This window comes from Gallus gallus, chromosome 17 (assembly GCF_016699485.2).
Source record: "Gallus gallus isolate bGalGal1 chromosome 17, bGalGal1.mat.broiler.GRCg7b, whole genome shotgun sequence".
Classification (NCBI taxonomy): Eukaryota; Metazoa; Chordata; class Aves; order Galliformes; family Phasianidae; genus Gallus; species Gallus gallus.
Window position 1 is genome coordinate 9,273,874 of NC_052548.1, and position 27,435 is coordinate 9,301,308.

General features: G+C 53.1%; 1 protein-coding gene across 1 annotated transcript in view; it reads left to right on the top strand.

Annotated features, from left to right (window-relative positions):
• Positions 1 to 25,847, top strand: part of LOC417113 (carboxyl-terminal PDZ ligand of neuronal nitric oxide synthase protein-like) — a 31,520-nt gene extending 5,673 nt beyond the window's left edge. Inside the window, exons 2-11 of the mRNA XM_015279836.4 lie at positions 2,059 to 2,130; positions 19,447 to 19,539; positions 20,159 to 20,217; positions 20,812 to 20,920; positions 21,026 to 21,167; positions 21,463 to 21,623; positions 22,350 to 22,517; positions 22,942 to 23,107; positions 23,198 to 23,546; positions 24,075 to 25,847. Of these exons, the coding sequence (XP_015135322.2) occupies positions 2,059 to 2,130; positions 19,447 to 19,539; positions 20,159 to 20,217; positions 20,812 to 20,920; positions 21,026 to 21,167; positions 21,463 to 21,623; positions 22,350 to 22,517; positions 22,942 to 23,107; positions 23,198 to 23,546; positions 24,075 to 24,564 (1,809 nt within the window). The 3' untranslated portion in view covers positions 24,565 to 25,847. The remainder of the gene's footprint in view (positions 1 to 2,058; positions 2,131 to 19,446; positions 19,540 to 20,158; positions 20,218 to 20,811; positions 20,921 to 21,025; positions 21,168 to 21,462; positions 21,624 to 22,349; positions 22,518 to 22,941; positions 23,108 to 23,197; positions 23,547 to 24,074) is intronic.
• The last annotated feature ends 1,588 nt before the right edge of the window (positions 25,848 to 27,435 follow it).

Below are 27,435 nucleotides of genomic sequence, written 5' to 3' on the forward strand. Positions count from 1 at the left end.
CGGAGCCGCGACCCAAAGCCCGCGCGCGACCCGGCGCTCCGCTGCCCACGGGAACGCGGCGGTCCCCCCGCGGGCGGCACTGCCGGGCTCGCTGTCCCCCCCGCCAGCGCAGTGCCCGAGCGCGGCCACCCCGCAGCCGTGCGCCGGGCCCGGGGCTGAGCGCCAGGCAACCGCGAGAGCTTCGCGCTTTACATCGCAATCGGACAGGTCCCTCCTTTCTTCCTAGCGATCTCCTCTGAGGTGTCTATCGCTTTCTCGCGTGCCTCATTTGAGATCCGATCAGGGCAGCCCCCCGGGCAGGGGCCCATCCCGGCTCCGGTGCCACCGGCAGAACCCGGCGGGCGTCCGACCTGTTTGTTCCCTGCGTGAAAAGCGGGGCCGGGAGGGCTGCGCTTACACACACCGCGTGGGGCTCAGCAATAGGTACACTGACAGAAAGTTCATACCGATCATTAAAGGTGTTTTGGCGTTGCACCACCACCGAGTGAGCAACTCCAGCAGAGCTGGCACTGTGCGGCCGATCCCAGCACCAAGAGCTGCATTTGCTGGAGCTGCTCTGGGTTTTGCTGCCCCTCTGCGCAGGTGGCCAACACTGACTGGAATGGAATCCCTGCCTGCTGGGCTGGAAGAAAGGAAATACATTCAAATAAAGCTCTGAAATACGGATTTTGTGCATTTTGGTTTTCCTGATAAAAGAGCTGTAAGGCTTAAACAGGATATAGGATGGATCTGAACAGACAGGTAATCACATCCTTGAAAAACCCCTCTATCTTAGCAGAGAAAGACAATTAATCTTTGGTTTCTTTTAATTTCAATTAACGCTTGCTGTGCCACAGACCACGCTGAGAAGAAAAATCCCAATTTTGCTTCTCACAGTGTGAGCAGGCTGTGCCTTTAATGGAGCGAAACGGGCGTCTTCAGACTGCCAGCTTCAGGCTCCGGAGCTATTCTGAGTGTGTGGGGCTGCGATGGGCGCCCATCGCCTTAGCAACGTGTGGGGCTGCTCCCCGGGCAGCTGCAGCTCTGAGCACAACACGGCCGGTGGACAGAAGGCGTGCGGCCGTGCAGAGCCGCTGCTCGTGGGCCGAGCAGTGCAGCACAGTGAGCTCTGGCTGCTCTCCCTCCCCACTGCCCTCCAGCTCTGGCTGCGGCCGTTTGGATCTCCTGTGGTTTACCAAAGGGCACGGCTGGAGTGGCTGCTCTTAGAAATGCCATTTTGCAAAAGCAGAAGAAGAAACGGATGACCTTTCAGATTGCTTGCAGTGTTTGTTTCGAGGCAGATAAAAGCGCAATAAATACTGAGCCAGGAGAACTCATCTCTGAAAATCTCATCTCTGCTATGCAAAAGTTTTCAAGCGAAAACCCACTGCAAGCCACAAGTGTCACAGCAGAGAAACAAAAACAGCTGTCAGTAACAGCAGTAGTCTCCCAAGAACAGCCCCATAGCGTCGTGGGCTCTGTTCATAGGGACGTTACTGCACTGAATGTTTGCAGGGCTCTTCCTCTCCAGGAGGAAGAAGGGCAGCAGCGGGATGCTGCCTGCATGCAGGACTCTCCTAACAACCCACATAGCAGCAGCAGCACACTGGCACGGCACGAGGGAGCAGGCAGCCGGCAGCAGAAAGGTGCTGGAGACCCATGGCCTCCTCCTGTCTCTCCTTTCAGCCCCAGAGCAAGAGGTGCTGCTGCCTGCATCGCGTGTCCTGACAGCAGGCTCCTGTGTGTGCCAGCTCAGAGCTTCTTAAAAACAGACGTGGGGAGGAGTGACAAAGGATGCATGGTCCCATTTTCAGACCCACAGAACTGTGGTTTGATCAGCAGCAGATAGTGCCCTGCAGAGCACTCAGAACCTGAGTGGGGTCACCCCCACATTCAGGAGCCCTATAACACTCCCCGACTTTGGTAGCATTATCCACAACAGGCATTCCTACCAAGCCCTGGGCCACAAGGCTCTAACTGAGCAGGGACTCATTAGACGACAGATGCTGTTTGGTTTGAAGAAGCCTACACCATTAACTCGTGCCTTACTTTGTACACATCTCACCTTCTGTCTTTCAGTACATTGGTAGCTTGGACGTACCCAGGCCCAGCAGCCGCGTGGAGATCGTGGCAGCCATGAGAAGGATTCGGGTAAGTCCAAAAGCACCGAACCTCACCTAGAATAAAGGTTACACTCACCGGAGTGATGTTGCAGTGAGCTGCTGTGCGTTTCCCTCCACCTCCCCCCTCCTCTGTGCAGCTCAGATCTCAGCAGTCAGCACTGTAGTGCCTCCCCAGGGGCTCCCAAGGCATATCAGGACAGACCTGCCCCCTGTGCTTTGCAGATGGATCACTGGTAGCAAAGCCCAGACACAGACACCCAGCCTCTGCCAAGCAGGTATGGGGATGCTCCTTGAGCCCCAGATTTATTTGGCCCGGTCTTTGTACAGAAATGGACTTGAACACAATCTGCTCCACAAAAGCACTCCAATTCACTGACAGTTCTAGATACTTTATGTTGTTAGATACTGAAGTATCAGTGGCCTGGCAGATGTTATGGATGTAAATCCCATTAGGCAAGACTGCGGATTCTGCTGCTTACAGAATAATTTGCTGCTTTTTCCCCATTCTCCAGTGCAGTTTTGCAGTTCCTGTTTCTCATCAAGTCTGCCTTCTTCCTCCTCTACTCCTTTATTCTTCAGAGCAGCCCATGAACGGCCACCAGATTTAGCAGTGATTAGCAGCGTGGCTACATCTGCTGCACATATAACCACATCCCATGCATGTACCCCAAAAGGCCGTGCAGCTGTTGTGCCTGCCTGAAGTTCTGCATGCATCTTAATTCAGAGGTTGTTCATATGTCTCACATCAGCTGAAGCAGGTCTGCAAATCTTCCATTTAAAGCTTTGAAGGGATTATCCCATTCCCTGCCCTTCCCCCCGCCGTGTTTAACCATCTAATTTTCATTTAGAAAGCGTGTTTTAAACATAGCCTGCAAGTGGCTGGGGCATTCATCTCCAGCCAGGCTCAGAAATGCCGTTCCCCTGCCTGTGCCCGCTCAGGCTGTCAGCACAGCTCTCAGAGCAGTGTGGGAGCAATCTGAGCTGCCTGGTTATTTACAGAGCAGGTGAGCAACAACAGGAAGCAAAGGTGCAGACTACTGAAGCAGTGCAGATACAGATGTAAATAGTGCTAAATTTTCATCTGAATAATTATGGCATTAAATCTGACACTGCACAGCAAAAGTGGCTTCTTAGTATCTTTAACCCTCGCAAGAAAAACACTGTTATAGTACCAGCTTCCAGAAAGTGTTACTCTCTCTTCCCACACCTGCTGTTGCCTGGATGGCACAGGGTCCAGCTCAGCGCCTTGGCAATGCGGTAACACGCTCGGGCACTACAGGAGGCATGTGACAAACCACCCTGCATTCATGTGTGCCGTCAATTAATCTCATTGCAAAAATATTTTTAAAGTAGGCACCCTGTATTCTATACTGGATTTTTAATCTTGGAAGCCCTTTCCAAGAAGGGAGGGCTTCCCTTTTCATGTGCGCATTGTACAGCAGGATCTCATTCAGACACTTCCTGGCTGCTGAGCGGAAGATGCTCCTCTATTGAAGATACTTAATTGGCACTGATCCTTAATTAGAGCATAAAGAATGAACTGGGAGGTCTTTGAAGGGAATTCTAGTGCACAGAGTACACAACTTAAGAACAGAGGGAAGATGGGGGTTATTTATGTAGCATTCATTTGCATGCAGAGGCCTGGTCTGCACTGGAGTTTTTTCCCATGGACTCTCAGCAGCACCAGTTGTAACTGGGAGGAAACACTGGAAGAAGCTATTGGTGGAAACTGGTGTTTTGCTACCATCCTATTGTAGGTGGCAGTGCCTGTTTGCACTGCAAGAGCGAGAAGGGTGCCGCAGCTCTGCCAAGCGTTGGCATGGCCACGTTCTGCTGAAGCTTTCATCCTTTGTGCGCTCCAGTGTTCAATTGGAATTCTCCATTGGAACAGAAGAGAAAAGAGGCACAGTACAAGCCCTAGCACAACATCTCCTCTGCTGCCCTATATGCCCTGCGACATGGGAGCAGGCAGGGCCAGCAGCCAGCTGGGCACGGGGCAGCCCTGGCTCCAAAAGGGAGCAGGGAGGAGGATGAGGAGTCCCAGCCCTGCATTTTTTCCAGCCTTTGACAGAGCTGGTTACTCTCGTTGCTCAATAGTAAACTATACAAGCTCTGCAGCTGCCTTCCTCTTCTGCTTCTGACGCTGGTCTGCAGTCTGTGATTAAAGGCTCTTGCCTCAGGGAAAAAACCAAGAGCTACCTCGCACTGAGCTGTGCTGTGAGTGGGATGAGACAGAGGGTGAAAAAACTAGCACCTGTACTTGAGAAGTGTACTTCTTGGCTGCTCCTTGCTGTCCTGGGCTTTGTGCTGGGCTCTTTTGCCAGTTGCATATGAATTATGCCATGGGGCCAAGGTGGGATTCTCTGCACATCAGCAGAGCGGTCTGCTTGCAGACTTTGGGACTGATCTCATCACATTCTATGCTCCCACTGGAGGGAATCCAAATGCAAGAAGTGGAGCAGGGAAGTTGCTGGTCATAGCTCCCCATTATGCAGAGCCAGACAACTTCATGTTTGCAATTCCTCCCGGTGGATTATTAGTTGCATACTGCTGCCACATTATTATAGGGTCCTTTGAGTTCAAACTAATATCTCTACCTCCTCTTGGCCTGACAGGGGAGGTGATGAAATTAGTTTGCTACTTGAATGAGCGCACTGTGCTCTGACAGGCAGATCAGGTTCCAGGTGGTGGCTGTGGGAGCCCAGCTCCCTGCACAGCGCAGCCAGGTGCTCATGGCTTGTGAGCAGCACCCCAAGCAGCACACACACCTGCTGCTGCTGGCCCATGCTGCACAGGGCTGGTGTCCGGCAGCACCCACTGGGGCTCCTGCATTCAAAGCCAGGATGCCAGCACTGGTCTCCTGCTGAAGTAGATTCATCTGCAGATACTTGAGCTTTCTCAGCACTCTAAGGAACTTATCTACAAGACTTTTCTTTCTGCAGAACTCAAATGGCAGCTAATGGAAAGAACATGAAGTCCTTGAGGGCCCAGATAGCTCCATGATTCAGCAGGGTCACCCTCCCCCTGGATACTCTGCTGCTGGCTGCCTATTAGATGAGAACTAAATGGGCGAGTTCCTCCCTTAGCCAGGTGAAGGCTCTCGCTGAGGTTTGGAGATGTTGTGGAGCACCAGCAACACTGGAACAACAGTGCCAGGAAAGCTATGCTAACAGTGCTTCTGGGCATGGCCTAGGGGTAGGGATGAGCTCTGTAAAACACACACAGAGTCTTGCCCTGTGAGACCAGGGGAAGGATGGCTTTATGTGGAGGGTTAACACTGCAACATCTCCTGCACGCTTTCCCCAGCTCCCAGCACTAACACCGACCGGAGGAGGCGGCCAGCTGGGATCTGCCTGCAGCAGCACCACTGAAGTGCTGCTATTCTGAGCTGTCCAAAGAGCCATTAGGAGAGGTGTCCACAGACACCAGACTGCCAGCAGTGCCCCCACTCACTCCACTGAACTACCTTTAAGGCAGTCAGCTTCTCTGGAACTTGCACGTAGGGTTTTACAAAGCCGAGAAACTTCAGGGCTGTTTGGAAGGTCTGTCTGAGCCCTGAGCAGGAATTAACGCTTCCAAAACAGCCAGACGTGGAGCTGCTTATTCAGTTTAGTCATTTCATAAGGGAACAGGTTACTGGTGCTGGGCCCATCCAAGCACCAGGGTGAACAAACAGGAGGCAGGCATCCAGACTAACTTGTTTCTTCTGTTAACTGCCATAATTCTTAGGCTTAATGTAATTGAGAAGCCTACCCCAGAGTCTAGCATGCCAGAAAAATGGAAACATTTATAAATCTTAACACAGGACACATCTGAAAGGCCTGAGTTCTCCTTGGCACAAGAACCAGGTTCTCACTCCAGCCTCACCCTCCTCATTCTTCTTGCTGCACTCGTGCTCTTAAACATAGACTCAGCATTTTGCCAACATAGTATTTTGTCAATACAGTATTCTAGTGAGAACGTTCAGTTCAACCACACAGTAAATCATATTGAGTGGCCAAATATCAGCCAGTAGTGCTGAAGCGTGACATGACATCAGTTCATATTCAGATGAGTGGGAGTTCAGAGTACTTCAGACTCTGGTAAAGCAGAGGAGCAGGGACCTGCCTCTGCTGCACCACTGCAGCTCCCAGTCTGAGGGCTGGGCAGGCTTCGTTGGGCAGCTTACAGTGAGAGCCATGCCAGGCGCTGAATTGCAGTGGTTTGGGAGCAAATAGAGGTGTCATTTGTCTGCTGTTGCTACAGAAAGGGAGAAACCAGACAGACAGCTGGTGGAGGGCAGGGTGACTTGCCTTCAGCCATCTCAGCTTAATTTATCTCTGAGTGGTGGGGCTCCAGAGGTAGAGATGTCTGAGTGACTTGACAGTGGTATTCTTCTTGAGTGCAATTCCTTCACTTTCCATAGGCAGACTCCCTTCTTACTGCAGAAGAGAAGTTAGCCAGGATTGCTGCTGTCTATAAGCTCTTCTTTAGTTACTGGGTCTGATGCTGAGCTTCAAAAAATAAAAGTGAAAAAATAGTAGAAGCTGAACTCATAGCAGTCAGCTTTCCTGGTTAGTCCCTGCAGCCTCTCCCACTATAATTAAATGGTTGGCTCTACTGCAGCTGAAGCATAGGCTCACATGTCGAAGTTCCCTCGTGCAGTGGTGGAGCACTTGCCCTGCTATAGCCCTAACGCAGCTGCATGCCAGGATCTGTTGGTTTTGGATGGGAGTCATTCTGCTGCAGTTCCTGGAGGGCTTTTCTTTTCAGCCTCTTGGGAAGAGCATCCAAGTGCTCAGCTAATGACAGCCCTGGGCCGTGAAAGAAAACAATGCCAATGTCTTAAATTATTTCAGCAGGCTCCAAACTGGTCATTAATTCTCAGAATGCCATACACCTTCCTTTCATTTATAGGAGCGTGCAGGACAAAGAGGTGATAGTTCTTACACGCTTCAGAGTGTAAAACACACACATCTTATGTGTTTGCTCCAAACAGGCAGCACAGCCTAAGCCAGCTAAGGACACGGCTGATGCTGTGGTTGGGGGAAGTGCTCCATATTCAGTTGGTAGCCAAGTCGATGCAGTAGGTGCTCTGAGAGAGCAGTCAGGAGAGCAGGGCCACCTCAGTTCACACAAGGCCTATACATAAATATTGTCATCACACAGTGCTGTTCACTGATGAACTGTACTGTAGAAGTTAGTGCCATGCTGGGTCCAATCAACACATCAACAAGCGTAAAGGCAGGCATCAGGCCCTACAGAAAGATGAGGAGTACTTCAGACAGACAGGCTTCCCCTAAGCCCATACATTTCTCTTCCTCCTTCTCCTCATAAAAAAAAGGACAGCATATTCTACACCAAAGTATGCTCCAGGTCTTTTTCTAGAATGCCTTTCCTGTCTCTGGAGAAGCTTGCAAGGACTGCATACACAGATCCAAATCAGATGAAGCCTATAGCTTTCAGAGGAGAGCAGTGGTTTTAGGTGTCCCAGCCCAGCAGATGTGACATGTACAAACCTGCTCTCATTGTTTTTGCACAAAGCCTGGCCTGAGTCCTGGCAGCTCTCCAAAGCAGAGGCAGGATGCCATCAGGCTACAGCCAGCCCTCAGCAGAGGCTGCAAGTCTACACCAAAAACTTAACTGAAGAAATAACATCAGAGACTTCACTCAGTAACAGATTTACAGGAGACCACACATAGCTTTTGTCCTCTGCCTACTCTCTGCATCTTCATGAACCTCTGTCTCTCTATCCAACAGCCCACACAGCTCTGTTTGTACCCCTACCTGTTACCTGCTCTACTTAGATGGTACAGAGAGCAGATGACACAGTGCACAGCATCCCCCCCATACACCTGATGCCCAGCACAGAGCTGTGCCCATCACCTACCAGCTCCAGGGCTCCTCCAGCTGCTCCCAGGGTTCCTTCCCAGAAGTCATCAGAGGCAGTTTAAGGTTTCTATCACACAAGATTAAGCTAATTGCTTTTACCTTTCTAGGCCCTGGCAAAATAGAGCAAGTGTTTTCAGGATGGTAATTAAGCATTAATTGCAGCTGAGTTTAACCCTAATGCTTCATTAGTTTGTTTTCCTCTATGTGTTGCAGCTTGAGCAGAGCCTGGAGCATAGGGTGGGCTTTGGGGGAGGCCCAGGGAACTCAGGGGCCCTCGTGGCTGCTCCGTCCCACCAGCAGGGCAGCAAAGGCCCAGCAGTGTCGTGAGGGTCTGTGGAGCTTTGCACAGCCTCTCTCTGTGTAGTCTCCAGCCCACGGTCACCTTGACAGGCTCAAGCACATCTCATATATACACTGCTTTACTAGCTGTACAGAACATTTAATTTTCATAAGATGAAGCACTGGCTTTAAAAATGTAGCAGCTGCTTTCCTGGAGGAATTCAGTCTGCCACGTCACGGCCAAACCCAAGCTCGTTCCGATTTCTGCAGCTTGCATTGCCATTGCACAAAGGGAAGAAGCTCCTGCTGGCCTGTTTTTGCCATGGCACCACACACGCTGTTCCAAAGCAGCACTGCATGGCTGTGGTGGGGAGCTGGCTGTGCTCCGCTTGTTGTGAGAGGAGAGGAACGAACTCCTTTTGCAGTGAGCCCGGCCCCTGCTCGCTGCCTGGAGGTGGCTTGCTGTGCACAGCGCCATTAAGATCTCATGCAGGTTCGTGCCCTGCTTGTCTGCAACCCACCCCATCTCTGGCCTTCTTGCCACAAAACAGCAATTAGTTGTTTTCTGCCACTGCTGAGCTGTGGGACGGGGTTAGCTGTGACTGTGCTGCTGGAATGGAGGACATCTCAGAGCTCTTCCTGCAGCCTCGCATCATGACCCAGTTTTCCAGCAGGGAGTGGTGGCTATGGCTGCCTCAGCTGCCATACTCTGCTCAGAGAGCGCGCCGATATGATTGATAACAGATGGGTGTGGGATCAGTCAGTGAAATGTGCCATCTCCAGGCAACAGTGACCCTCAGTGCCTTTCTGAGAGTGCTGAAGCTGCATGGCTCCTCCAGGAGGGTGGGACGAGCGAGGCACATTCGTGTTGTTTTGCATACGAGTTGTGATGGGTTGGCGCTCAGTTGAAGGCCAATGAAATCAGCAGTTGGAGAAAAGCTAAATTAAAATGTTAGCACTAAACAGAACGAGACTGTCTGATGTTAGATCTTGGCACTGAGGCAGGTATCTTCTAATTGTAAAATAAAGTGGCTCTAACAGTATTATCATTATTTCACAAAAGCTTTCTAATTCACTAGCTAAAATACCAGCATGTGAGATCTCTGCAAAGCTTTTATCTGGCTTGAAATAAAGTTGCTTTTTCAGCAACCACATTACTGGTTGTAGAGTGTTACAGAGATGAAATGTAATGGCTTTCAAATTACATTCTGGTGTAGTGCAATCAGCCATGGCTCAAAGCTGCTTCGTTATTGGTGTCTGAAAAATTGTAATTGAGATGGCAACCAGAGAGGTAGCAAGCAGATTGGATTAGCTTGTTAATGAGGAGGAGCCCTCATCTGAGTGACGGCTGTGTGGGCAAAGGCACACAGATCGGGGCTGAGCACAGCACAGAGCGCCTCCACGGTGCTGGGAGGGCAGGGAGGCTCCACTCATGCATTGGATGAGTGTATATTGTCAGCCTTCCTGGTTCTAAGGTTGAGTGTCTGTATGGGAGAATGGCTGTACCTAATGCCACAAGGATGGGTGCATTTATAGACACTCCTTTATAGATGCTGTCCTTGTTCTTGTCTAGTGTAAGAGCCCCCTGTACTTTATGGATCACTGTCCTGAGGCACCATGCAAAGCAAAACTGAGCCTAGCAGAATAAGATTTGCTAACAAGAGCTTGACTGGTTATGCACTTATTTCCCTCATTCTGCTTTAGCTCTATACTAAATGCATCCTGAAGGCAAACAGAATCTGTGCTGTTTAATGTCCTACTGGGACAAGCTACTTCATGTTTTCACCAAATAACTGAATGATGAATCTACAGAATAAAAATCTTGAATGAATCCCTGTTTGTGGGATACTTTGATGAGGGGGCAGGAATTTTTAAAAGGCATCGTGGTTTTCCTTCTTTACTACAGCAGCAATTAGGCACCCTCTAAATGGTGTTTCCATGGGCCAGATGGGTTATTTGGGCTAACTGGCAACTGCCAGACTCTTTTCAGGACACCTGAATCTCTTCCCCCTTCCCCCATCCTTCTGTCACTGCTAAATCCTTTAAGGACTTTCACATAGCCATTCCTGAGGGATCAGAGAGGCTCCATAAACACACCTGCCCTCTCCCCTGCAGCGAGCAGGAAACATGGCACTGGGGCATTTGCTTTGAGCAGGGCAGCTCTGTCCTGTGCCTGCTGCAGAACACAAAGCGCTGAGGTTCAGTGACCCCAAGGCACCGTGGGCTGCATTGGTCCTGCTGCAGCTCCCTGCAGTTAATGATTATGAGGCCTAAACCTCCAGACCTGAAACATTGGATTCTTTCCACGTTTCTGCCTTGGGGCAGTGCTGATCTCCTGTTCTCTTGCTTCCCTGCGTTCAAGCCCAGGGCAGGTGAAGCTGGGAGCAGGAAATGCTGCCAGGTCCAACCTCTCCCACGTGCTGCCCTAAGTTCTGCCTCCTTTACCCGAGTGCAGCAGAAGCTATCTGAACTAGTGCTGTGTTTCTCATCGTGATTCACTAACCTCATTAGCTCCCCCGAGGCTAAAAGAGTCCTTGAGCAGCTTAATATTCTTGAGTTTGGGAAATGACACAATTAGCATTGAATTTTTCCTCTCGTCTAGTAAGAGTCTTGTTTCCAAATTGAAGAATATCATTTTGTGGACATACTGAGAAATCAGAGACATTCTCTTCCACAGAGAAGGTTCACTACAGTCTGTTGGCAATTTTAAATCCTTTTCAAGTCAGCTGGAATGGCGTGCTCCAGAAAATCCCTTACGACCCATATCTCGGCAGCAGCCCTGCCTGCTGGCCTTACTAAGGAGGCTGCTCAGCTGGGAGCACTGCTCACTGCCTTTGCAAACAGACCTTACAGGCATGGCCTCTGCGGCCCTGCAGCAGCTGGCACCCTCCAAGCTCAATGGGCTGTTCTGGGTGGAGCTGCTGCACTGCTGGTGCTCACAGACGCAGACTTGTGCAGTGCTTGGAGGCTCGCAGCTCTGGGCTTTCTGTGAGAAGTGTTTCCTCAAGTGGAACCGTTGGAGATTGATAGTATTAACAGCTACACAGGAAAGGCTCCTCGTGTGGGAATAATGCAGATTATTTCAGTCTCTGACACTCAGACCAGGACATGGCAAGGCTGTTCATGAAAGTAGCTGGCACTGAGAAATGGAACAGTTCATCTGCACCCGGAGCTTGAGTTAGCAAAGGGCTTTCTGCAGTGAAAGAGAACGGAGCCTGATTGCACCTAGCAAATGAGGCATGAAACCTGGTCTGCACCAAGTGGCACACCAAGCAGCTCAGCATCCCTCACATTCTCATTCTGGTCTAGTTTGTAATCAAACACTTTTTCTGAATGCAAATGGAGGTCAGGTCCTCATTCTAGCTTGAATTCTCCTTGCTCAGTGCTAGAGATGCCAAGTCCAGCTTCCTACATCTGCTGCAGATACGCAAAGAAAATGCTAATTGCTGTAGTAGTGGGCTAGCAGAAACCGTGAGACACAGGGCAGGATGACAGCACCCAAAATGCACATGGTGCATGATAGCAAGTGAGAAGCCAGGAGGTGGTCCCTCCCTGCAGTATTTGCCAAAAGGGGGCATTGGCCAAGCAGATATAGCTTCTCCAGATTTTCTCAACAGTAAACTAGGTTCCTCCTCCTCCTTTGGATAAGAATATGCCAGGCAGACATGAGCAGCATATCATCTCTCCCCAGCATGCAGAAGTCACAGAGGCTGTAAGGATGGATACCTGGCCCTCCTGGGAGCAAGGGGCTGACGTATTCACCACTTGGAGCACATGGGCCTTCTGTTCTCTGCCTTCCATACGTGACACCTGCCCTGCACTGAGCCTCAGGAGCATGGATGCTTCCTCTCCATTATAGCACACAGTGCAGCTCTCCCAGCCCACCCCACCCCCTCCTTTGCCTTGGCAGAATTCAGTCTCTAGCCTGCCTCTTGAGCTGTGCACCAGATTAGAGGGCAAGCAGGATATGAAACACTGTGTGTAAGAGGAGACCTTCTTTGCCAGGGTGTCAACATTGTTGTTTGTAGGGAAATACAGAATTACTTGAAGGTGTCTCAGCCTGTAATTGCAATTTCACTTCTAAGGTTATTTCAGGTGAACATGACCTGCTTCTGATGAAATTAGCACTTTTTGTCTGTAGTAGCTCAGCAACTTTGGGATAAGAGCCACATTCATGCACACTCAGTGCTTGGTACATGAGAGTCCTCAGGGGTAGAGTCCCAAGACACTACTTCATTACTGAAACTAATTATCACTCAAGCTTAAGACAGGGAAGAGCTGATGCTCCAATCAGCTGCTGAAGGACAGCATGGCACAGTAACAGGAACATTTGCACACTGCAGGCACCAGGGGCTCATATCAGGGTACAGGTGTACTGCAGGGCTGTTGTGTTCACCAGTGCAAAGCACTGCCAGCAGCTGACTCTGACTGTCACACGGCTCTGCCTCCAGCTGCCAGCCCCCCTTTGCAGATGGGTAGCACTGCAGACAGAAAAGGTAATTTGTTTTCTCCTGTAAATGAATAGAGGTAGGGAGGGACCCAGCCTCTATGAACTGGGGCTGGCAAGACAAGGGCAGAATGGCTGTGTGGGAAAGCTCCCTATTAAACCTGGGGACAGCAGGGGGCTCCTGGAAGTGACAGTCACACAATGGTGCTTTTGTCAGAGAGGCACCAAAGGCCAGATGATGTCACCTTGCACTGGGCTGTGTGGCTGCTTGTGTGCCTCAGGATGGGGCTCAGCACATCGCATCTCTGACCGGGAGGAGGCAATGAAAAGGCTGCTTTTATCACGCCATTCTTCTAAGAAGCAGGCAAAGAAGCTTTGTTCCAGAACGGCTTGGCTGTTTTCAGAGGTGGAAGACCCCAGTGAGAGAGCCACTGCCTGTACTCCACCAGCTCCCATCCTCTGCAGCAGCTCTGCTCTCAGCCCTGGTTGTATTGCTCCACATCCATTGGACTTGCTTAGAGGAACAGCTGAACTCTGGCCACACTCTTTACTTTTGCTTTACATGGAAAGATCAAAGGCCTCCCAGAACTCCAACAGCTGGAGATGTCTTAGGGGTAAAATTTGTTCCCCAGAAAGCAAAGGCAGCACGGATAAAGGCAGCCCTTCTATCTGCCTACCCCATAGCAGCATGGGACAGGGCCCTTGCTGCTCTGACAATCGCTGGGTGGGCTGTGGGGACTGCAGCCTCACAGATGACCACAGGTTTGCACATGCTGTGTAGTGGGGATATATAATGCTCACCATGAGTGGGTGCTGGAAACTCCCAGTCTCAGCTCTCTGTTCTGCCTTGACTTGCCAGGTGAACTCCTGGTGAATCATCCTGCCTCAGTTTCCCATGCTAGGACTCCAGCTAACATCTGCCCATCCTAGGGAGAAGCTATGGCTCAGAATTTGTGTCTGCAAAAGGACGTGAGGAAAGGAAAGCTCTATTCAGGGAAAAGCCTTCAGATTAGTCAGCTCCCAGTGCTGCTGGATTTGAATATTTATGAAAGCAGAAAATTGTCAGACATTTTGCTAAGCTGCACAGCTCCATTCCCGAAAACAAGTCTTCCCAAACAGTGCTTGTTTACCTTAATTTCTCCATGGACCCTCACTCCATCAGGGTGAGGGACAGAAGCCCAGGATGATGGTGTCTGTGTGGGGATGCAGAGGCTGTACAAGCTGAAGCAGTGACACAGCACTTCCTTGTAATGCAACCAGAGCCTGAAAGCTGCTGTTGGGAAGGAGCACCCAGAAAGCCTGGTCCCACTGACTACTTCTCTGCATTTTCCAAAACATCGGCAGGAGAGAGGCACGTGGTACAGCATCCTAGGGGTGGTTTTGGCTAGACCACAAGCACTCTTGTGTTTTCACTCACATGTACCACCCAGAGATTGTCTCCTAAGCCAAGCCAGGAGTTAGCACAAGGCAGCCAGGCCAGGCGTGCCCAGCATTCCTGGTTGTGGGTCTTCCAGAAACCTTGGTCCCCTAAGAAGTATCATAAAAAGGGGCAGAAAATGCCTAAACCCCCGCAGAGAGCTGAAACATAGTCAAAGCCAGAATTAAGAAGAGCCAGGCCAAGCTCACATGCCCTTTCTCAAATACAGGCAACTTTCAAGAGGGTACTTTAAGAACTGCATTTATGAACTAAGCCAGGAACCAGCTACACACAGCTGCAGTGCCCTGCTGCTGGCCTAGAGCTTCAGGTACACATGGCTGCAGAGAGCTGCAGCATAAACCCACCTGTATGGCACTGACAATGCCAAACTGGAAACTCCACAAATACAAACACTTTCCTAGCTTAAGTAGGGCTTTTGCAATTTCATCTCTCACCCCTTCCCAATCTGCAGCATAACTCAGCCACCCAAGGCCACACTGGGAAGTCAGGATCAGCAGACCCATAGCCAGGCCTGGCTGCAGCTCACCAGAAGACCAACATACCCACAATAAAGCTCCAGAGAGAGAGATGAAGGCCTAGAGAGAGCTGAGCTTAAATGGAGCCCACATACCCTGTGTGTGGGTGTGAATAGAGGCTCCAGGTGGGGCTGGTCAGGACCATTAAGGCCTATTGTTGCTCTCAGGATCCTCCTACTGGTGTGTGTTGTCCAGGTGGAAACAAGAAGCCTGACAGTCAATGAGGTGACCTGTAGTCAGAGCAGAAAGCTGCAGAGCAGTTTTTAGCTTTTTGCACTTCTCCAGATGAATGTAAACCTATGCCTGTGGACACTCGTGTCACTGTGAAGTTGTCAAAGTGGGAAGAGCTGGAGGAGTAGCACAGCTCACCAAGAGATCCCCAGCAATGAGTGGGGTGTGGGGAAGGGCTGAGGAGGGCTGGCCTCCAGCTAGATCCAAGTGCTGGGGCCCATCATCCTGGAGTCCATCCCCTGCCCCTCTGCAGATGTGACTGTACCTCTGCTCCCAGCTCCCACCTTGGCCACCGCCTGTCTGCTGGGCTAAGCCAGGGCCAGGAAACACTTTCACATACCTTGGATGAGGTGTGTTAAGAAAACACTGAGTCATAGACTGGCTTTTCCCATAAATCATTTCATCATAGATATTTGACAAGTTGTCTCCAGCTCCTGCACCTGAGCAGAACTGCCATGCAGGGTGCAGTGGCAGCATGCAGCAGCCCCATGGATCAGTCACCTGGGGCTGGCCCAAGCCACAGGGCTCTCCTTGCCAACACTGATCAAAGCTGAGGCCAAGCACAAGTCTGCAGCTCAGGCCGTGGTCAGGGACATCAGCACTGCTACCACGCTCCAGCAGTGCCCGGGCCCCAGGTCACAGCGGGGACGGCCTGCGGTGCCTGCAGAGTGCATGCTGGGGGGAAAGAGCTCATTTAAATGAGAAAAAAAGGACTTTGGGTACTTTGCCAGCATTCTACTTGCCTATTGTACTCCCTGCTCGGTTTCTGCTTTCCCCTGGGCAGTTTTATGTTTCCAAGGACCATAAATTCTTATTTTTCCACAGGGCAGGAGGTGCGCTCTGGGCCGCGCCGCTTCCTGCCGGGCTTTGTGTGCGTGTTGCCCAGCTACTGTGCGCAGCCCTGGACTATGCCCAGCCCCATTCATACTGGCCATGGCCCCGTGGCCCCACGGAGGATTCCAGTGGTGCTGGCTTTCCAGGAGGAGCAAAGAGAAGGGCAGGAGCCAGCGGCTTCTAGACAGGGCCCGCAGGGCTCAGGGTGATCTGCATGGGTGTCCTCCTGGTAGAGGTGTGCAGCAGGGAACGCAGTGCCTCTCCAGTGGGATTTAAGGCTGAGCTGCAGCTGGTGGCACAAAGGGTATGGGAACTGACAGAGCTCATTTGTCAGATCCAAAGCACCAGTAATCTGTGCTTGCTGAGAGGAAAGCACATGGGGTGGTGGTGGCGTCATTTCCAAGCAGCAGCCTTCCAAGCATCAATAATTCAAACAGAAGTTGAGATAACACCCTGTCCCCATGCTATTCGGGCCAGTTTGATTTGATGGTAATAATGTTCCTGAACCTGAAATACTTGGATTCGCCATGGGATGAATTCCTAGCATGGCAGTCAGACGGCATCAGGCTGTGGTGGGATGGGGAGAAGCCTCTTGGCATGGTGGGGTTGGGGTCCTGGTCTGACCAAGGTCCTGCTGCAATGGCTGGGACCACACAGAGCCTCCTGCAGGGGAGCAGAGCTGAGCAGAGGTTCCAGTGCCCATAGCACCAGGGCTGCGTGTCACCAGGAGCAGGGCTGGACAGCAGCCTGGGCTGGCTGAGGCATGTACAGCTGCAGGATGAAACAGGCCATTACCAGACCTGTGACATCGTCCTTTGGGTGCACAAACAAAGCACTTCCAGCACGGGGGTACTCCAGCTTCAGAAGCACAGCGAGCTTCTGCCCCAGGTTCTGGGACGGTCCTGGCTCCTGCAGCTCCCTCGGGGCTGTTCCTTCTGCTCCGTGTTCATGGAGAAGGTGCACTTCATGGACAGAGGCTGCCTCCAGGACCTGCAAACTCTGCATTATGGCAGCTTTCATTTGCATAACGAAGGCCCTGATACCTTCAGTAATTAATGACGTTAAGAATTGCTTCTGTGAATAACTCTCTTCACACAAGTTGTTCGTAGTGCTGGAAACTGCGTATGATTTCAAATGTGCATTAGCCCATCTCTTTCATCAGCAGATGGAATGGTAACTGCATGTGTAATTTATCTCTGCTTGGGTGGAATTATCAGATGAAATATGCATTGCACAGCGCCATTAACATTTCCAGTCATACAATCTCCAGCTCTTAGGTGAGTTCATGTTACATGCTAGCAGTGTGTGGGACCATATGAAAGGCAGAGACTTGAACACAGGGATTTAAAAGCAAAAATAGAAAGTATTCCAGGTCAGATGCGTCAGAAATAGAATTAATGAAGTTGCTAAATTAAATGAGATGCAGAGCCCTTTTTTGACCTGCCTTTTTTATAAACTGTCCCCTCTTGTCTCCATAACTAATAATACTGCCAGGTTTGCTCACTGAATCTCCACTTACAGGGGCAGCTCCAGATTCCTTAACATCTAGAGAGGTTTTTCCCATAGGATAACGCAAGCAGCAAGAGAATAACTATTGAAACCCAGAAAGCAGCAGAGGAGATGAATGCTGCTGTGTTTGCATATTTGGAGAAAAAAAAGTCGTAGCAATTCAGTAATAGGAAATAAATACAGTGAACAGACCTTGCTCAGTGGCAGCAGCGTAAGGTGAGCTGGGAGCTGCACGCTCACCTGGGACCGCTTTTGTAGGAGACACTGCGCTATCCTGGCACTGCTTTTTTCCATTGGCCTTTTTGCCCTCATATAAATCACGTTTTATTAAAATCCCGACTCCTGTTTGAAAGGCGGCCATTAGATGACTGAAGCTGCACCCATCTGCTTGCTGCGTGCAGAGGTGGTGAGGGTTTGGCGCCCAGCGGTGCCCTCCGGGGCCGTCCCGCAGTCGGGCTGTGCGGTGGTTCTGCCTGGAGGTTCCCCTGTGCTCCTGGCAGCCCGGCCGTGCACTGCCGCTGCTCCCGGCTGTTTGCTTTCTGTCCAACATAGAAAGAAAAAATACCTCTGCAAAACCCAGACTTGGACTTCACTTAAAGCCTCTGAGTAAAGAGCCTTGTTTGAATGTAATTGCACCCCTGTTGCTACAAGGGGAAAATACACTGTATTGCTCTCTCTTTCTTGGAAAGCTCGGCTAGTATTTTCCCAGCCATTTGTGTACAAAGAAAGATAAATAGCTCTTTAGCGGGCAGAACAATCTCTCCGGGTTTTATTGACATTCGTGCCAGCAGCTGAGGAGCAGCAGCTTGGCAGAGCTGAGCGCGGGCGGGTGAAGCTGTGCGTGGGGGGAGCAGCTGGGGGGGACAGCGAGGGGCTGGGGCTGGAGGAGCCCACTGCTGCTGCAGGACCGATGCGGGCTGCCTGAGCACCACACTGCATGCTCGCTTGCCACCTCCTCACCCATCGCTGTCAGTCCTCCCTATAAATAAAATACATGTATGGCAAATTTAGCTCCAGCTTCACACACAGTAGGACTGTAGATAGATTTTTAAAGAGCTTGACTCCAAGTAATAATTCATGGGGAGATCAAAAGGCTATGGTTTAATCAGGGGTCTGTCTAATACCATCAGAAGCCTGATGCACATGAATAGCCATCCCATTTTCTGCCTGTAAGGCCAGCGTTGCTCACAATGGGTGCTGGGGAGTTGGAGAGCCATGTTCTGCTCTGCAGCTCCTGGGTAATGCACCCACAGCACCGCACTCTGGTCCTTCAGCACGGGGCTCCCAGAGGAGCTGCATGGGCTCCCCTGCTGTCTGAATCACTGCCTGCGGCTCCTCCGACTCTATCAAGAGATAAGGTTGCTAATTAGGTGTCTAATTACGCAGTGTAGGTGAGCTTCAGTCTGCACTCTGCCTCTCGGACTTGGATCACACGTGCTGTAACTGCACTGTCAGATCTATGTGCTGGTGTGAGTGAACTGAGGATCTGACCCAGGAAAGCTGGATTTCAAATAGGGACAACAAAAAACACGGGGTGTCAAAATGCTGTTTGGAAGATGAAAATTGGGCCTGAAGTGCGGCCAGCAGGGATCAGCACAGTAAATACACGTCTTTAGAGTAGAGGGGCTCTGCCATTCTTCTTAGTTATCATCAGAAGCAGCATTTAAAAGCTATCGGTTTGATTTTCAACACAAATGGAGGTGAGTTCAGTCTGCAGACACCTGCAGATAAGGAGCTGGGTTTTTCTCCAGAGATACTGAGCACACTGAGGTTAATGTGATTATGTCCACGACAGATATAATTGCATTACTGCCACCCATCTGGCCCTCCCTGCAATTCAGAAGTCATTTTATATTCGCCATGCACTGCAGCACTGTAATACAAGGGCACCGGAGATGCCATAAATCACTGCATGATGTGTGCTGCCAGTGCCACCTCCCCAGCCAGGCACTGCTGCGTGTTCCCACCGCACTGTGCAAGGTGCTTCAGTACCAGCATGCCAGGAAATTCCTCCAGCGTCTGAACTAACAGTCCCCAGCCATGTCCTGCACAGTTACCTGGGATGGTGGTTCTGCTCCAGCACCAGCATCCAAAGCCCCTCACTGTCACCCTGCTATTAAACACAAGAACGTATCCATGTAGAGCACTGACGGTGCCGCACAGTTCCAGCTACCCTCCCAGTCCCACCTCTCTTCTAACCTGTGCTTGTCTTCCCATCAGTATGAATTCAAAGCCAAAAACATTAAGAAGAAGAAGGTGAGCATCATTGTGTCTGTGGATGGTGTGAAGGTGATCCTGCGCAAGAAGCAGAAGGTGAGGCTCCCCCTGCCCAGCCAGACCCGGCGCACGCACGGCATTGGCTTTGGCTGTGTCTGAGTAGCATCACTGCTCAGAACAGTCAGACTGCTAACCAAAACCGGCCTTTTTTTAACAAGCACCCAGAATTTTCACAAGAAAAAGCCTCAATTTTTCACACACACACACAAAATGATAGCAGAATCTCGCTGAAGAAAGGTGGGGAAATTACACTGTGGGAGGATGATTTCTTTTCCACCCAAAAATGTAAGGCTGTGCAGCACCATGCCTGCTCACACTGTGCAGAGCCCACAGCTGCCCCCGCTCCCAAAGTTCTCACTCAGAGCCTTGCCCCACAAAACGAGTTAATCCTCTGCATATTTGATGCTATTAATTAATCTTTAGGACAGCTTTCAGCCCTGGAGGCTATGATCAGATGACCAGATATGATAAATGATCAAAGAAATCTATTTTCATCCAAGATACCGACTGAACAGTCACTGCTAATGCAGTCAGGCTGTAGCCCTGTCCTTGGCTGGGGACAGATGTGCCTTTGTCCATGGTTCCTGCCCATGGGAGTGGCGGAGTTTGGGTCTCTCCAATCTGCAGTAATTTTGCTTCTGCCATGTGCTTGCAGCGAAAGGAGTGGACGTGGGATGAGAGCAAGATGGTGGTGATGCACGATCCCGTGTACAGGTATGTGCCAGGGCTTTGCACGCCCAGACCAGGTGCTCTGAACCAGATGTATCCTGCTTGCTTTTCAATCCCCATGAAAAAATGATTGAGGTCACAAAATTACTGCTGGTGGGAATCTTTTCCATACATTTCTGCCAGTGAAGAGAATGACCGAGTTGGCGTTGAAGCTGGCTCTGTGTCAAGCAGAGGTCATACTGAGTGACCTCCAGAGGTCCCTTCCATCCAAACTGCTGTCTGATGCGAACGCAGAGGACACACAGGCTTCCTGGAGTCCGCCTGTAACACATGGCTCACTGGATGCTGTGAGCCTCTAAAGACGGGCCTGATGCTAAGGCATGACTGCTCAAAGGGAATAGCTTGTACAGGATGCAGTAGGATAGCACTGACTTTCCATAGCACCTGCAATGGGATCTCTGGGTATTTTGGAGATGAGAAGCTTCATCCAGAGGCATCCTCTGCACTCTGCCACTGTTGGTGGCAACAGTAGGCAAACCAGCAGGACTCTGTCCTGGGTCTTAGCAAGCAGAGGAGCCCATGAATTCTGTCAAGGGACAGAACTTCTTACACATTTAACTCCTCCTGTCCCTCCCCCAGAATCTTCTATGTGTCTCACGACTCACAAGACCTGAAGATATTCAGTTACATCGCAAGGGACGGTGCCAACAACTCCTTCAGGTGCAACGTCTTCAAATCCAAGAAGAAGGTGGGATGCTCCATGCTCGTGCCCAGACCCTGGGGTGGGCACCGGGAGGCGATGGGGCTGCTCTGGGACCCCAGCTCAGGGCTGACCGGTGCATGTGCTCTGCAGAGCCAGGCTATGCGTGTGGTGCGCACGGTGGGCCAGGCCTTTGAGGTGTGCCACAAGCTGAGCCTGCAGCACGCCCTGCAGAACGCTGATGGCCAGGCAGACGGTGCCAGCGATAAGTCGGCGGAGGAGCAGCAATCTGAAGGTGACATTCTGTGGGGTCTGGGCAGTGGTGGCGGCAGAGATGTGTTGGGGTGAGGAGGGCTGCAGTGATGTGTCTTCATGGGACAGCTGCAGTGACAGCGTGATCTTCACGTCCCGTTGGCCTGGGGGCATGGCTGATCCAGCACCTTCCCAACCTGGGCCCCATGGAGGTGGAGGCTAAAGCAAGCCTTGGCCATTCTCCCCTGGCTGTCATGTCAGCCCTGCTCTGAGCCCTGGCTGGCAGCCATGGTCTTGCGGTGGGGGGGCTCTGGTTCATTTTTCTATTTCATTTTAAGTGCACCAGATAAAGGGCTCCAAGATCACAGATGTGGATGAGGTTGGCCTTGACTCTGATGGCATCTGTGTGTCCGAGAGGGGAGCAGGAGAGTTGCCTCTTGCCAGGGGTGAGCTGAGCACACTGAAACCTGGACAGGGCTCCAAGGACAAGAACTGCCAGGTAAGGGCCAGGTGGGGGGGAGGGGGCTGTTGCTGTCCCTTTGCTCACAGCTACAGGGAGAACCCCCAGTTTCCTGGTGCCCTGCTCTGGCTGCCCCCAACCCACAGCAGCACCACTTGACCAGAACCCTGCTCCATGCCACACAGCCGGCTGGACAGCAACATCCAGGTAACAGGTGGAGTGGAAGCAGTGTCCCTGCTGAGGGACATTTGCATGCCGTGCAGGCAGGTGTCTAGTCTAGTCTGCAGCAGTTGCTTGGCCATGCTCCAGCAGCAGCCGCAGCTCACTGCTTCCCTCCACCAGCAACATCCCTCAGGGCAGCCCCTGCTGCAAAGGGGCTGAGGGTGTGCTTGGTGCTGGCTGTGGACACGCCATAATGAATAGCTGCTCTGCAGAGCTGTTCGAGGGAGTGTTTCATGGCTGCCTTAATGGCATTATTTCATTTTACACAATTGTATCGCTTGTAGGGCCTGACTGCAAGCAGCTGCGATGAAATGCATTCAGTTGGATTTATTTCCTTGGCTCAGGAGGCAGGGCTTCACTGTGCCTTTCCGTTTAGATGCAGATGCGCTGTTGACCTGGCCCCATACAGTGCCAGGGCTGTGGGGGCAGCTGTGATCCCTGGGTCAGTGCATGGGGCCTCATCAAACACCTGGGGAGCCACTGTCTGAACAACCCCGGCATGAGCTGAGCAATCCTCTGACCATGCCTTTGTCTCTGCACCAGGACTCTGAGAGCTGCTCCCTGTACCCGGCCGGCTCACAGCAGCTGCTCAGCCCGGGCAGCCCCTGCTCTTCGGCCTCCATCACCCCACTGGCCTCCCAGCACTGCCTTCAGCTGCTCCAGCAGCAGCTCCTACAGCAGCAGCAGCAGACACAGGTGGCGGTGGCTCAGGTACGCATCCCGCCTTCCCCTGGGCAGCACCAGCCCTGTTCCTCTCTCTGAAGAGCCGGGCTGGGCTAGGTACAGGGGAGTTCACGGTGTTGCGCAGCGATGGCCCTACAAACCACCAAACCTACAAACCAGGGGTACTCCCATCGTGGCGTGGGGATCTGCCCCAGTCCCACCCCACCTCGCGCGCCGCCCCACCCAGCGCTGCCCCTCCAGCGCCCTCCTCGAGGCCCCAATCCCCCGCCTCAGGCGGAGCGCCGCGCGGCCGCCAGGGGGCGCCAAAGCGCCGCGCAGCGCCGCGGGACAGAGAGGGGAGCGGGGGCGGCTCCGCGGGTGCCGGGGGAGAACCGGGGGGACCGGGAAAGGCTCCGGGGGAACCGGGGAAGGCTCCGGCGGCGCCGGCCCCGCAGCCCCGTCCCGCCCGCAGGTGCAGTTGCTGAAGGACCAGCTGGCGGCAGAGACGGCGGCGCGCATCGAGGCGCAGGCCCGCGTGCGGCAGCTGCTGCTGACCAACCGCGACCTGCTGCAGCACGTCTCGCTGCTGGTGCGGCAGCTGAAGGCGCTGGAGAGCCGGGCGCAGCGGCGGCAGCCGGGTGAGCGCAGCGGGCAGCGGGCAGCGGGCACAGCCAGCCCCGAGGCCGCCCGCGGCGCCTCACCGCCCCTCGTCTCTCTGTGCCCCGCAGTTGACCGTTCGCTGCAGAACCTGTCCCTGGCGCAGTCGCTGTCCCTCAACCTGAAGAACCACTACAGCCTGGACATCGCCCTGCCCTCCACCTCCACCCCCGCCAGCGTCCTGGGCAGCCCCGTGGCTCCCCGCTCGCTGTCGGCGCTGGGCGCCGGGGATTCCTACCTCAACCTGGTCGGCCTGGAGGGGGCCGGGCCCTGCTTCGGCAGCAAGGAGGGGGCCGAGGGCCTGGCGGCGCACGAGGGGCTCAGCCGGCGCGTGGAGGGCTCCGAGGTCGGCGACTTCGCGCTGCTCAGCGGGAGCGGCCGGCAGAAGGCGGAGGACGCGGACAGAGGGGACGAGGACAGGTGGGGCTCCGCGGTCTCTGCAGCAGCCGAAGCGGGAGCGCCCTGCCCCTGTCAGCACTAATCCAAAGCGTAGCACCGTACCAGCTAACATGTAGAAAACGAAGCTTACAGCAGCCCCGAGCAGCACAACGGCGCGGGCCAGAGCAGCGCTTGCAGCAGCTGGGGACGTGGGAGGGAGAGCTCTGTCCGTGACAGAGGACAGCTCAGGTTGGGGACAGGCAGTGACGGGTCTGCGTGCTGGAAGAGACGGACGAATCTCAGGAGGGCAGAGCCCGGGGTGGGACCCGCTGTGTGCACACGTGGGAACAGGGATGGGGGATGCTGTCTGTCCTGCTCCTGTTCCATGGAGCAACTCGGCCAGTACTGCATCCCTTCCACGCCCCGGCTCCAACATACACAGCAATGGGCTGCACTGAAGAGACCCAAGGAAGCATCTGGCTTTTGGAGAGCCCAGGCCAGCTGGACCGAGCCCTGTGTGCAGGTAGGTAAATCCTTGCCCATCACCTCCTCTTTGCTCTTGCTTCTCAGGCGGCAGCAGCCCATTCCCAAGCTCAACCCACCACCACCCATCCTGCGCAAGAGGTCGAGCAAGACCTCCCCGAGCCTAGAAGTGGACATCAAGCCTGAGAGTACTGCCCACGTGAGCCTCCCCAGCCCCAGTGTGTCCGGCCTCACCAGCATCACTGCCACCTCCCTCACCCTCCTGGACCCTGAGGCAAGGACTCCTGCACGGAGCGCTGCTGCCAGCGCAGAGCCCCTCCCTGTTGGGACCTTCCAACGTGTTCTGAGCAAGGACAGGTCTGGAGAGAATGGGCACACGTCCCCTCCATCCAGCATCCATGACCCTGCAGCCAGTGATGCCCTGAGCAAGGACTTGGCCGCACTGCTGAGCCCCACGGACAGCACGCTGCCCTTCTCCCCTGCAGACGACACCTGTTTGCACATCAGCTTCTCAGAAGATGAGCTGCTGGAGCCGGAGCTGGACACTACTGTGGGGCCCAGCAGGGTCCCTTCTTAGTTGGACACAGCACTGGCAGCTAGCTGGCAGGCAGTCCCAGTGGCTCTTTCCACACCACTCCCCAGTGCACGCTGGAGTTGCACGGTCCCTGCACCCTGCCTGGGTCAGGTCCGTTCACTGTCCCTGCTCCATTCATCAGCTCCTCCTGCCACATATGGGCTGCAGCACAGAAGGCAACCTGGTCAGCCCCTGTCCCAGTCTGCACCAGTTCATGCTGTCTTCCTGCTTTCCCCAGCCCTTTTGTGCCGTGTCCTTCCCTTGGTCAGGGGTGCCACGTGGGCCTCTGTCCCAGGGAGCTCTCACCTCTGCTGCCTGGCAGAAGCACAGATCCCACTTATTACCACATCCCTGGCTGCTGCAGACAGTCCCAGGGCCACCATGTCCTTCCCACTGCATCCCCCAGCCCCAGTGTGGTGGGGTGGCCTCGGGAGGGAGAGATGCAGATACCTCACTGCCTTGAGACTGGTCCTGTTTTGGAGACAGCAGCTTCACTGCCCCACTGCTGTGTCCCTGTGCAGCAATGCCACCACTGCCTCCCTCCAAAGGTGCCTTTTCCTATGCCACAGCACCTACTGTCCATGCAGACTGGGGCCACCCTGCAGGAGGCTGGTATGGGGTGACTGCCTATGGAGGAGACTTGGGAGCCTCATGCCACAGCAGGTGCTCCACATATCTTGGGGTGGCAGAAGCAGCTGCTCCATGTGCACGTCTCTGAGCGCTTTGGGGCTGCTTTGTCATGTTGAGGTGTTATGGAATGGTTCACTGTGAAGTTGGAAGCATGAATGTCTGGGGATGAGTTTGCAAGATGGAAGGTTTAAGGAAGAAATCCAGCCCTGTGGGGAGAGCCAAGGCAATGCCCAGTGCTGCCAGGCATCCCTCATCAGTACAGGCTGGAGCAGGTTCTGGGGAGGGACCCTGGGAGGTGATCTTCCACTCATTGTTTGCAAGAGGAGGTTTGGGAAGGTGCTGGAGGCTCAAGTTGGGGAAGTGTCAGGAGATGGAGGCTCAGAGCAGCCACTCTGTCCCAGTACAGAGAGTGACAGGACCCCAACAGCACAGCACTGTGGGGCCCAGGGCTGAGCAGGAGCCGGTAGGAGCTGATGGCAGAAGGCCCGTGGCACCACCAGCACTGCTGAGGACACGTGATGGGAACTGTGGATTTGTAAAGCCGTGGTTGGGCTGTGTGTTAGTGTGGTAGAGACGGATCGACCACTCCTTAGGAAATAAAGTACACTGCAGTTTGGTAACTGACTTTTAAAGAAAATAAATGCCTCAAATTTGCAGCGCTGGTGCTATGTTCTCTGCCCCACTGCCCTGGAGCATCTCATCTCCTAGCCCCAGTGCTCCTGAGCTCAGTTTTGTGCTTCAGGTTTCCCAGTTAAGTGACATCCTACCCAAAAGTCAAGGCAGGGCAGCCACAGCCCCATCCCTGGCCCACTCCCCTCAGGGAGGGTCCCTGCATCCCCCTACTGTCACAGTCCCAGTTCAATTGTGAGTCCCATCTGCTCCCCCTCACAGTGACAACAAGAAGTCTCATGTCACCACACACTGCCACATGGGTACCAGGTTCCACACCAGTGACAGGGACCATTTCCAGAGCATCCCCTGCCAGTACACAGCACCAACACTCTGCCCCACAGCCCCCAGCTGCAGCCTAAGAGGTCTGGGCTCTGGGATGGGACAGGGCAGCCCCCAGCACATACATTGCCCTTTCTCATTCCCTGGTTTCTGCTCCCAAACCAAACTCTGGCCCACAAACCAAGCTCAGCCTGGGCACACAGGGAAGGAGAGCTCCAGGGGTGGGATCGAGGTGGGGTCAGGAACCTGCAGCACCACATCCCCAGGCAGCACCCAGTCCTGCAAACCTGGAGGGGCTGCAGCCTCCAGAAGAAGAGGCCAGAGGTGCCCTTCCCAGAGGATGGAAGCAAGCAGCCATCTGCCTGGGGGGGACATGCAGGGAGGGGGCACATCCAGCCCCGCGCTTACTGTGCTTCCTGCATGGGAAGAAAGTTTTTCCTCTGCTGTCTGGTAAGCTGCTAGCAATCATCAGGCAGGCAGGTGGTAAAGATTCATATCCATCAAACAATGCTATTTAGTTTGTAACCTGTGACTAAATCTGGTGTTAGCTTTAATTTCAGAGTCTGCTTTAGGGCTCGCTTGTTAATCTCTATGCAAAGCAGATGAAATGAATATGCAGCATTTTGGATGTAATTGTACGGCTTCAATTCAGCACTATAATTTTCCAAACAGGATCTTGCAATCAAGCTTCTATTCATTAGTGTATAAACAATTTAGTTTCTCAGCTCTCCAGTATGCCAATCATTTCAATGGAGTGAGCATCTCTGACAAAAAGAGGAGGAAAGTTTCCTTTGTGTAACAGAGGTAAAAGTTGCTCCATACTCAGGCAATTCCTGCCTGGCAGCCCCCGGCCGGTTTTGCAGAGGCAGCCGCATCCGGGGCCCCTCAGCACCGAACGCTGCCCATGGGCAGCACCACCGCATTCCAACGTCAGCACCTCCCCACCAACGCAGCCCCCAACCATGGGTGGTTCTACCAAGGGGACCCCAGAGGTGAGCACGGACCCTCAGGACATGGCCAGGTGGCAGCATGGGCTATCCCCACTGCTCCAACCAACATGTCCGGCATGCGGCCGCGTCCCTCGGAGGCAAGGTGGGACCAGAGCCTCGACAAAGGGAAGCGCCATCGGCAGAGCCACTCCGCATGGGCTCCGTTTCCAAATGAATATCGACAGCGCTAATTACAGGCCGCCATGCAGACAGCTTATTAGCTTGTCACAAAAAGATGGTATTGAACTCAAAGCCCACGGTATTCACGAAGCGCAGCAAGACGCTCCCCAGACAGCACAGCGAA